Source organism: Equus przewalskii, chromosome 5 (genome assembly GCF_037783145.1).
Source record: "Equus przewalskii isolate Varuska chromosome 5, EquPr2, whole genome shotgun sequence".
Lineage (NCBI taxonomy): Eukaryota > Metazoa > Chordata > Mammalia > Perissodactyla > Equidae > Equus > Equus przewalskii.
The window spans coordinates 25678843-25689296 of NC_091835.1; the positions used below are offsets into that span (position 1 = coordinate 25678843).

Sequence of the window (10454 nt, forward strand, 5' to 3'; positions counted from 1 at the left end):
TATCTTTTTAAGAACTTTAAAAATTTTTAAATGTGGTAAAAAATAGCATTTTCTGTTGTAACTAATTTTAAACATATAGTTCAGGAATGCTAAGTATCTTCACGTTGCTGTGTAACACATCTCTACAACTTTTCCGTCTTGCAAAACTGGAGCTCCCTGCTCCTCAAACCACAGCTCTGTTTTCCCCTGCCCTCCAGCCACTGGCGACCACCATTCTACTTTCTGTCTCTATGCGTTTGACGACTTTAGACACCTCAGAGAAGTAAAATCAGACACTATTTGTCTTTTGTGGCTGGCTTACTTTACTTAGCACAATGTTCTCAAATATATCCATGTTGGAGTATGCGACAAGATTTCCATCTTTTTAAGGCTGAATAATATCCCATCATATGTATATAACATGTTTTCTTTATTCACTCATCCATCGATGAACACTTGGGTTGCTTCCATCTTTTGCTCCCCCAAAAAATGCTGCTATGAACATGGGTGAGCGAACATCTCTCTGAGACCCTGCTTTCAATATTTTTGGATATCTAGTGGAGTTACTGGATCATATGGTAATCACCTCTCAATTTTGGAAGGAACTTCCATAATATTTTCCATAGTCACCTACCAGTTTACATTCCCACCAACAGTGCCAAAATGTTCCGATTTCCCGCATGTTAGTTAATATTTGTTATTTATTAATTTCTTTTGCATGAGCCATTCTGGTGGTTGTGAGGTCTTATCTCATTGTGGTTTTGATTGGCATTTCCCCAATGATTAGCGATGTTGAGCATCTTCTTTGTTTGTAGATCATCTTTAGAGAAATATCTATTCAAGCAGTTTGCCTTTTTTTTCATTGGGTTATTGGTTTTTTAATTGTAGGAATTCTTTACAAATTCTGGATGGTACCCTCTTATCAGATAGAAAATTGTCAATCACTTTCTCCCATCTCATAGGTCGCTTTTCCACTCTGCTGATTAAGACCTTTAATGTACAGATTCTTTATTTCAACATAGCCCCGTTTGTCTATTTTTACTTTGTTTCCTGTGCTTTTGGTGTCATAGCCAACGAATCATTGCCAAATCCAACGTCATGAAGGTTTTCCCCTATGTTTTGTTCTAAGAGCTTAAAAGATTAAGGCCTTGCATTGAGGTTTGTAATCTATTTTGAGTTAATTTTTGTACATGATGCAAGATAAGGGTCCAACTTCATTCTTTTGCATGTGAACAGCCAGGTTTCCCAGTACCATTTGTTAAAGGGCCTGTCTCTTCTCCAGTGAGTCATCTTGGAACATTTGTCAAAGATCATTTCACCATATCCATAAGGCTTCATTTCTGGCCTCTCAATTGTATTCCATGGGTCTATTAGTCTGTTTTTATGCCATTACCATACTGTTTTGATTACTATAGCTTTGTAATATGTTTTGAAATCAGAAATGTGAGACCTCCCAATTTGTTCTTCTTTCTCAAGGTTGTTTTTGCTGTTTGGGGACCTGTAGATTCCATGCGAATTTTAGGATGCATGCTTCTATTTCTGCAAATAATAACATTGGGATTTTGATAGGGATTGCATTCAGTCTTACATCACTTTGGGTAGTACTGACATCTTCCAGCCTGTGAACATGGGATGTCTTTCCCTTTATGTAGATTATCTTTAACTTTTTTCAGCAATGTTTTGTAGTTTTCAGTGTACAAGTCTTTCATCTCATTGGTTAATTTAGCTCCTAAATATTTTCTTCTTTTTGACTCTGTTGTAAAATGAATAACTTTCTTAATTTCATTTTGTATTGCTCATTGTTAGTTTTCAGAAGTGCAACCACTTTGAATGTGTTTATTTTGTATTCTGACATTTTGATAAATTTGTTTGTTAGTTCTACCAAGTTTTTCACGGAATCTGTAGAGTTCTCTCGATGTAAAATCCTGTCATCTGCAAACAGAAATAATTTTACTTCTTCTTTTCCAATTTCGATGCCTTTTGTTTCTTTTTCTTGCCTGATTGCTCTGGCTAGGACTTCCAGCACTACGTTGAACAGAGGTGATGACAGCGAGCATTCTTATCTGTTCCTGATCCTAGAGGAAAAGCTGTCAGTGTTTATCCATTGAACGAGATGGTGGCTGTGGGCTTTTCCTATGTGGCCTTTATTATGTTGAAGTAGTTTCCTTCTATTCCTGCTTTTACGAGTTATTTTTTTAAGATTTTTAAATTTTTCCTTCTTCTCCCAAATTGCCCCCAATACATGGTTGTATATTGTTTAGTTGTGGGTCCTCCTAGTGCTTGGCATGTGGGATGCCACCTCACCATGGCCTGATGAACAGTGCTAGCTCTGCACCCATGATCCAAATCGGCAAAACCCTGGGCCGCCAAAGCATAGTGCACGAACTTAACCACTCAGCCACCAGGCCAGCCCCGAGATTTTTACATGAAGAGGCATTGAGTTTTCCCAATGTTTTTTCTGCATTCATTGAGATGACTATGGGTTTTTCCTATCATCTTAATGTAATGTATTGTATTGATCAATATTCAGAAACAATACAATCTTTTAACAGTATTTACTTACATACTAGTCAGTAATACTCCCGTCTCTCTCTCTCACATATATACAAATATTGTAAATATAAAACATTTCTTGTCATTTAAAGAGTTTCTCTGTAGGAAAGAAGATAATTGGCTTGATGTAATAACTTGACCCAAAATTCCTGTAAACTTTCAGACACAATTTACCTCCACCCCTCCCAGCGTGCCCAGATGCAGGGCCTTGCCATCTTCTGCTGGCCACTCATGAACATTGACTGACTGGCCTCCCTGCCTCCACTTTGCCTCCTTCCAGCCCATCTTCAACACCATCACCAAACAGATCTGTTTAAAATAATAATTTAAGTACGTGGCCAGGGCGTTGCCTGTAGTGAGATGGTGTCAGCAGGAATAGGTTTGCCCCGAGTGGCTCAGATCTGACAAACAATGCGTCTCTCGTGGAGGAGGGGGTCAGTGGTCTGAAGCAAATGCGGCGGTTCCATTCACGGGCAGAACCTCCCTTGGGCTCCTGCTCCATCCCACCAAGGGCATGGATGACATTGTCATGGGAAAGGATGACCCAGAGCTCCAGTCAAAGTGTCCACCTTATAGTCACAGGACGGAAGACATGAAGTATTTATATTTTTATTAAAATTATATTTTTATGTATCTACAGAAAAAATACTCAAGTCATATCCACTCCTGGAATTCACCAACACTTGGATCAAGAGAAAGAAATTTACTCAAATCTTGCCATCTCCTTGCGCCCCTTCCATTCCTCACCCTCTAAAGTTAACCATTGTCCTAACTCTAAAGGTTCAATGCTGTTCGTTCTCGACAGGACTTATATAGAACCGAAGGAAATGATTCTAAAATAGGATGCACCATGTCCAAGAATATCCAAAGGACTTCCGAAAAAGAAGCAGCAGCAGGAGGAACATGTCCTGCAAAAATCTAGATCCTTTTAACACCTTTAACACCTTTTAACACCAGTTTAACAGTGAAACTGTAATATTACCAAGTATCTAATAGAAAAATAAGAAAGGAAATGGAAATGGCTGGAAAGCTATTGAAAAGTTACTGGAACCCATTAGCTGCTGGGAAATGCAAATTAACATAAATGGCATAGATGTAACACATCCATCAAAACGAGGAAGGGTGGAGAAAGGGTGTAGGAAGGGACTGCTATATCACTGATTGTGTTTCATGGGTACAATGACATTGAGAGAAAATTGGCCAGATGGGTGGATGAAAAAGGAAGAATTGAATAGGATGCAGTTGTTCACAGAGAACAGTCAAGAGCCAGAATGCTATATAGTAAGAGTAATTAGCCCTCCTGTTCTCATGGAAGTTATGAATGTAGACAGTCCAGACCCACAGAGACTTGCTGAAGAAACTAGAACAGAAGAGACAAGGGTCAGCACGTGAGTCAATACTGCGGTCACTGGAGCGGCTTATAGCTGGCTTCAGTCCCACGTAACCAGGACACACTAACGGGGGGGCTTTAGCTTAGAGTTGAGTAGTATCATTGGCAAAAAGGCAGAAAGACGCAATAAAAGGAGCCTCCATGATGCAAGGTTAAAACAAAGATTAATAAAATTAATTTTAAACATGAGGAAAAACATGAGTCTTTCCACTCAGAAATGCATTTCTAGAGATATACTTTAGAGGGAAAAATGTTCATTGCATAGAGTTCATTACTGAAAAAAGAACCTGAAAAAGGAAATAACCTAAATATCTCTCTAAAGAAGATTCCACCAGTAAATTGGAGTATATTTTGGTGATATTTAACAGAAATAAAATAAATGAACTAGAATATGCAAGGACTGGCAGAAGGCGATCAAGACCCCTGCAGACTCAGTTTTGACTGAGGGCTGCAGAGCTGACACAGCCCTGAGACAGGACAGTGAAGGGGTATTCCTGGCCTTGCCAGCTGAAAGCAAACTGCTTCACCAGCCTCCTGTGTTAGTTACTAGGGCGACCATGACAAATTAACGCAAAGTAGGCGACTTATAACAAGAGGAATTTATTCTTTGATGGATGTGGAGGATAGATGTCCAAAATCAAGCTGTTAGCAGGGCCTGCTGCCTTGAAAGCTCAGGGAAAAATTCTCCCTTTTCTCTTCATAGTTTCTGGTGGCTCCCGGCATACTTGGCATTCCCCTCCCTTTAGCTGCCTCACTCCCATCTCTGCCCCAGTCTTTCCATGCCCTTCTTCCTTGTGTCTCTGTGTCCTTTCCTCTTCTTATGAGCACATTAGTCAGTGGATTTAGGGCCCATCTAATCCAGTAGGACCTCACCCTAATGAATTCCATTGGAAAGACCCTATTCCAAATAAGGTCACATTCTGAGTTTCCAGGTAGACATTTTGAGGGGCTACACCAATCACCCTACTACTGTGAGGTTCTGTGGGCCTCAAGGGAATCTATATTCTGCAGGTGCTGAGTGAACTGTCCTATTTATGCTGAGTAGGTCCATTTGGTTCATGTTTTGAATCAATCATAACTTATGCCTGTAATTCTGTGAATCTGTCTGCTGTTTTCTCAGTTACTGAGAGACGTGTGGTAAAATAGCAACCACGATTTTCGTGTATACATTTCTTTTTAATTCTTCCAGTTTTAGCTTTATATATTTTAATTCCATATGAGATGCATACAAATATAAAATTTTCACATCATCCAGTTCGGTCGACATTTTCATTATGAAATTTCCCTTGACCAATATCCTCTCTCTCCTGAACTCTGTTTTGTTTGATAATTATGAAGCCACACTATCTTTCCTTGTCTTGGAATGTTCATGGTACATAGTTTCTCCAGCACTTTATTTTGTATTTTCATATTAAACTTATATCACCTCTATACATTGGATCTGGGTTTATATCCAGGGCTAAAATATTTTGACTTAACACTTGTGATTACTCAATCTGCACTGAGTGTAGGGCCACCTTGAAGAGGATCCAAATGGCCAAACTGAGAGGATTTCAGCATGATTTGAGTCATAACTGTAATAGATGCTTAGAAAGAGCTGCTCTGCTATGCACGCACTGACTGCCCACCATGTTCCTCTTCCTCTAGCAACAAGCAATGATGGGGCAGGATGGAGCAGGAGGAGGAGAAAGGGCTGTGGGCCAGGAGGTTATAGCTGCTGCCCTGGGGACACCGCTGGAGGAGGGGCACTGGGTCCCTCTCAGTTGTCCGCGCTGCTCTCCTGCGGTCTCCCCCGCTGCTCCCCGAGGACTTCCGGCTTCCTGCCTGCCCTGTCTTGGGGTGGAGGATCAGAGGAAGATTGGCCACAGGACTGCAGCTTCCTGGGACCCAGGGTGTTGGGAGTCCCAGAGCACTGCAGAAGCCCAAGTCTCACTTAATTGGCCATTTGAGGCCTCCAGTCCCAGCTGTGCCAGGTGGAGAGGTCGTCCCCAGCAGAGAGACCCCATGGTGCAGGCACCTTGACATGCTGCCTGGCTGTCGGGACACGACGTAGTTGGACAGGTAAGTGAGCAGATCACCTTCTCTGCTTCTACCAAGACCCGGGAGCTTCCAGAAGCCAGGATCTGGAGCGCCCACCAAGTCTCTCATTGGGAAACTGGGTTCCCTCCTCTGCCCCCTCCCCACTCTCACTTCACTCCACAGGAAGACAGAGCTGAATGGAAAGTGGCTGGGGGTCCTTGGTGACCCCTCATTACCATCAGCACAGACATGGGTCAGGAGCTGGGGTGACCCTGGGAGAGCAGGTCCTGGCTCTGTGGCCTCCAGAGAGAAACAATCCTCACCTGGAAAAGGTAAGTTCAAGGCAGCCAGGGGTCAGGGGCTGCCAGGATTTGAAGGAGACCATGTGCATAAGGGAGGCAGCAGGCTTGTTGTATACAGTAAGCACTCAGACCCTGCTCTCAGCAGCTGAAGTGATGTCCACTCTCCTACCCGGCCATCCCAAGCCTCAGCTTCAAGGTCTTTGAACTTAACCTGTAAACTGATCCTCTGAGCATCTGGTTTACAATCGGGTTCTGATTGAGCACGCGGGTGGGGTTGGAGACTGTGATTTCTAACCAGCTCCAGATGATGGTGATGGTCGTGGTCCCTGGACCACACTTTATATACGGAGGATTAGGACTGAAGATCAGGACAGGTTTGTTTCCATTTCAAGGGTCACACAGTCACCCAGCTCCCCTCATCACCTTGAGCACATTCCTGAGGCTCAGATTACAGGCTGGTTCATTTCACTGATGCCCGTGGACAGCCCTGGCTCATCTCAGGAAGCTGGAGATCCCTGCTTCTTCATTGTTGAGAAATCAAAGAACTTGTCATTGGGGTGGAAATTCCAATTTATTGTGAGCCTCCCACAAGGACAACCTATGTAGTCACTGTTATCATGCTCAGGGTTTGTCAAGAGAAATTGTCCAGAAAAATTGAGCACAAAACCATTAAACTTACAACCTTTGAGTTCACAGTAGAAAAATCTGCTACTTAGTGTATGTGGTGGACAGGTGGGCCACTCTAGCCACCAGAGTCCCCACTGTGTGTGAGTCAGCCCTGGGGAGGAATACAGGGGGTCCCCTGAGCACTGCCAGTAGGATGCAGAGCAGACCCCTTCTGCCGCCCACCCCCCCCCCCCCCACCCCCTGACGGTGTTGTCAGCACAGCAGCTTCATGAATCACTCTTGGTTACCAACTTATTACCCAGTGCACAGCCCTGCTCCCAGCCTTCTGAAGGGCCTGTGCTCAGACAAAGACAGGGAGCAGAAAGAGTTGAGGGAATCCCAGATGGGACAAGACAGAAGGCCAGCTCTCCCTGGCTGCAAATGGAAAAGGACTCTGCTGCCTAAAGCACCCACCCCTGAGGGGATTTGTGGAGCACGGGATGTGGGCCAGCAGTGACAATGAGGGAGAGGACAGTCCTTCTCCTGAACATGTCACATCCCCTGTCCTGCTGCTTCTTAGACCCTGAAGCTGGGCTGTCCCCTCCTAGGATTTATCCAACATCTAGACATTGGTAGAGCCCCCTGAGGTCTTCAAGGTTGCAGAGAGCTCTGTTAATGGACTGCCACCACGGTCGAGACTCAGAGAGTTTGCTGACAAGGGGCTCTGTGTCCACAGGAGAGACAGACACACAGCACCCACATTAACCTGGTGAGGGTTGGTCCCCGCTCTCTTCCCAGCCTGGCCTGGACATGGAACCATCACTACTTCCAGTCTGGTAGACAGGAGCGAGTCTATAAACATTTCTGAAATGAAAGATCTAGTAATATAAGGCACAGAAAGGGCAGAATTAGATACTTGAGCAAGGTGTGGAAATGGCACATCTCAGGAGCATCCTGGTGGGGAGGGAGAGCGTTTCCCTCAGAAGGAGGGACACGGGGCTGCAAGGCCACTCTTACACAGTGGGCATTCAGCTCTGCCACCTCCTTGCACACCCTTCCCCCCAGCCCACGCCATAGCAACAGCTCAGAGTCTATTACAGAGTGACTGCTCCACGCAAATTTACGAATTAGTGAATCAGAGGAAATGTCTCCTTTTCAGGCCAGTCCAAGGTCATGTGAAAAGAGAACTGGACCGCTGGTGGCCTCATGGTCAGTGGGTAGCGAGGGACCAAAGGGTCCCTGTGCTGCATGGGAGGTGTGACCTTGTGACCTTGACCTGCTCCCCCTCACTACCTCGAGCCCCCTCTCTGCCCTGTGTCATCCGGCTCAGGATGGCGCCCCACAGAGATGGAAACGTCTCAGCGGTGCCTTTGCAGGAGTTTGTGCTGGAGGGATTTGAGGGTAGCCTGGGGACCCAGGCCCTGCTCTTTGCTGTGTTCCTGGCCCTGTACCTGGGGACCGTCCTGGGGAACCTCACCATGATCGTGGTCATCACCCTGGATGCGCGTCTGCACTCCCCAATGTACTTCTTCCTCAAGAACCTCTCCTTCCTGGACCTGTGCTACTCATCGGTCATCGCCCCTAACGCCCTGGCCAACTTCTTCTCCTCGTCCAAGGTCATCACCTTTCAGGGCTGTGCCACCCAGCTCTTCTTCTTCTCCCTGCTGGGCACCACTGAGGCTTTCCTCCTGGCTGTGATGGCCTATGACCGCTTCATGGCCATCTGCAGCCCCCTGCGCTACCCCATCACCATGTGCCCCTCGGCTTGCTTCTGCCTGGTGTTGGGCAGCTACTGTGGAGGCTGCCTCAACTCCATTGTGCAGACTGCCTCCACATTCAGCCTCCCGTTCTGCAGCTCCAACCACATTGACCACTTCTTCTGCGACGTGACCCCCCTGCTCCGGCTTGCCTGCGCCAGCACAGCCATCAACGAACTTCTCTTGTTTGGCCTCTGTGGACTCATCATCGTGGGGACCACACTCTTGGTCCTTGTCTCCTATGGCTATATCACAGTGACCATCCTGAGGATGCAATCAGGAGCTGGGAGACACAAGGTCTTCTCCACCTGTGGCTCCCACATGATGGCGGTGTCCCTCTTTTATGGGACTGGCTTTGTCATGTACGCCCAGCCGGGAGCTGTCGAGTCCATGGAACAGGGCAAGGTGGTCTCTGTCTTCTACACCCTGGTCATCCCGATGCTCAACCCCCTCATCTACAGTCTGCGGAACAAGGATGTGAAGGAGGCCCTGGGGAGGCTGAGGCCGAAACACACAGCCACGTGAAGGATGGCCAGAGAGACAGAGGGTTCTGGGGGGCAGGACAAGAGGGCTCTGAGAAGGCACTGCGTGTGATGTGAGGGACTCATTCCTCATTCATCCATTCATTCTTTCATCAATCCTTTCATTCAACCCTTCTTGGAAATACATTCTGGCCTCGGGATTGCAAGTGTGACAAGCAATGATGAGTGAGGCATCTTCTTTGCCACAATACAACTAATGGTCCAGATGAAGCAGGACCCTAATCTTGAAGTTTGGGTAATACAGTAAGCGGGGCGATGAGCAGAGAGTCTTGGAAGCTGGGAGTGGGTCCCAAGTCCAACATCTACCACTGAAGGTGCGTGGAATAGACAGACTCCGTGGTCTTTCCCTTTCACTGAATCACCTCATCTAGTGTAAATGCTGCTCAGCACTCTCCCCTGGAGCACTTAGAAGGGGAGCTTTGGGATGCTCAGGCTTGCCCCTTCCCTGGTGATAGACTTGTATCACCATAGCTGATAAAGTGGAGTGAAGGAAGACTGGGTTCTCCCTCAATTCCATAGTGTCATGGTTCCTCATCCTCTTTCTCTGTCCTCTGGTGCTGACCATCTCTGAAAGGCAGCAGCGGGCACCTGCTCTCCTGCTTCTGATGCTCCTGGTGTACCTGATCTTAGGTACCCGATCTTAGCCACCAGCTAGGAGCCCCAGATAAAACAACATGGATGCCTGCTATCCAAAGATCATCTGACCCTTTACCACCCAGCTGACAGGTGAGAATGTCCTGACTCCTTGTGACCATAGCAAGTGGTGCCTTCTCAGCACTGACATTTCTGTATAAGGATGAAGTTCCTGGTGGGCTGCAGCAGAGGGCAAGGGGATGGGAAGAGAAGGTGTACTTTCCTGGAGGAGAACACAGCTTCCTCGCCCTCTGTCCCACACTCCCTGAGAACCAGGACCCTCAGGATTGACCTGCCCATTCACAGCTCCATCCTCATCCTCATGGACCCAACCCATAGCCTACACTCAGAGCTTGTTGGCCTCCTTAGTGTGTCTCCCTCACTGGAGTCTTCCACTTCCATGGGCAGTATGAGGAAGTGGTCCTCTGGACATGGGGGTGGTCTGTGTCTCTGTTAGGCGTGGTGGGCATATCCCTGCCTCTCCGAGCACAGCACTCCATCTTCCTGCTCAGCGAACTGCAGGGAGGGGCTAATGGCTCTTCTGTGGATGCTGCTTCCCAAATAAACCATCAGAAAAGTACCCCATGGTTTCAGCACGCTTCTTGTGCATTCAGTGTCATCTTTGAGCTCTCTAGAATTGCTTCTGTCCTTGACGTCAATTTCTGTATTCACC

General features: G+C 46.5%; 1 protein-coding gene across 1 annotated transcript; it reads left to right on the forward strand.

Annotated features, from left to right (window-relative positions):
* Positions 1-8180: 8180 nt before the first annotated feature.
* Positions 8181-9131, forward strand: LOC103566301 (olfactory receptor 9S13-like). The gene has a single exon (XM_008542650.2). It carries the CDS (start codon positions 8181-8183, stop codon positions 9129-9131), a length of 951 nt encoding a protein of 316 aa, XP_008540872.2.
* The last annotated feature ends 1323 nt before the right edge of the window (positions 9132-10454 follow it).

Coding starts and splice junctions, on each gene's coding strand:
- LOC103566301 (XM_008542650.2), top strand. CDS start 8,181: ATGGCGCCCCACAGAGATGGAAACGTCTCAGCGGTGCCTTTGCAGGAG.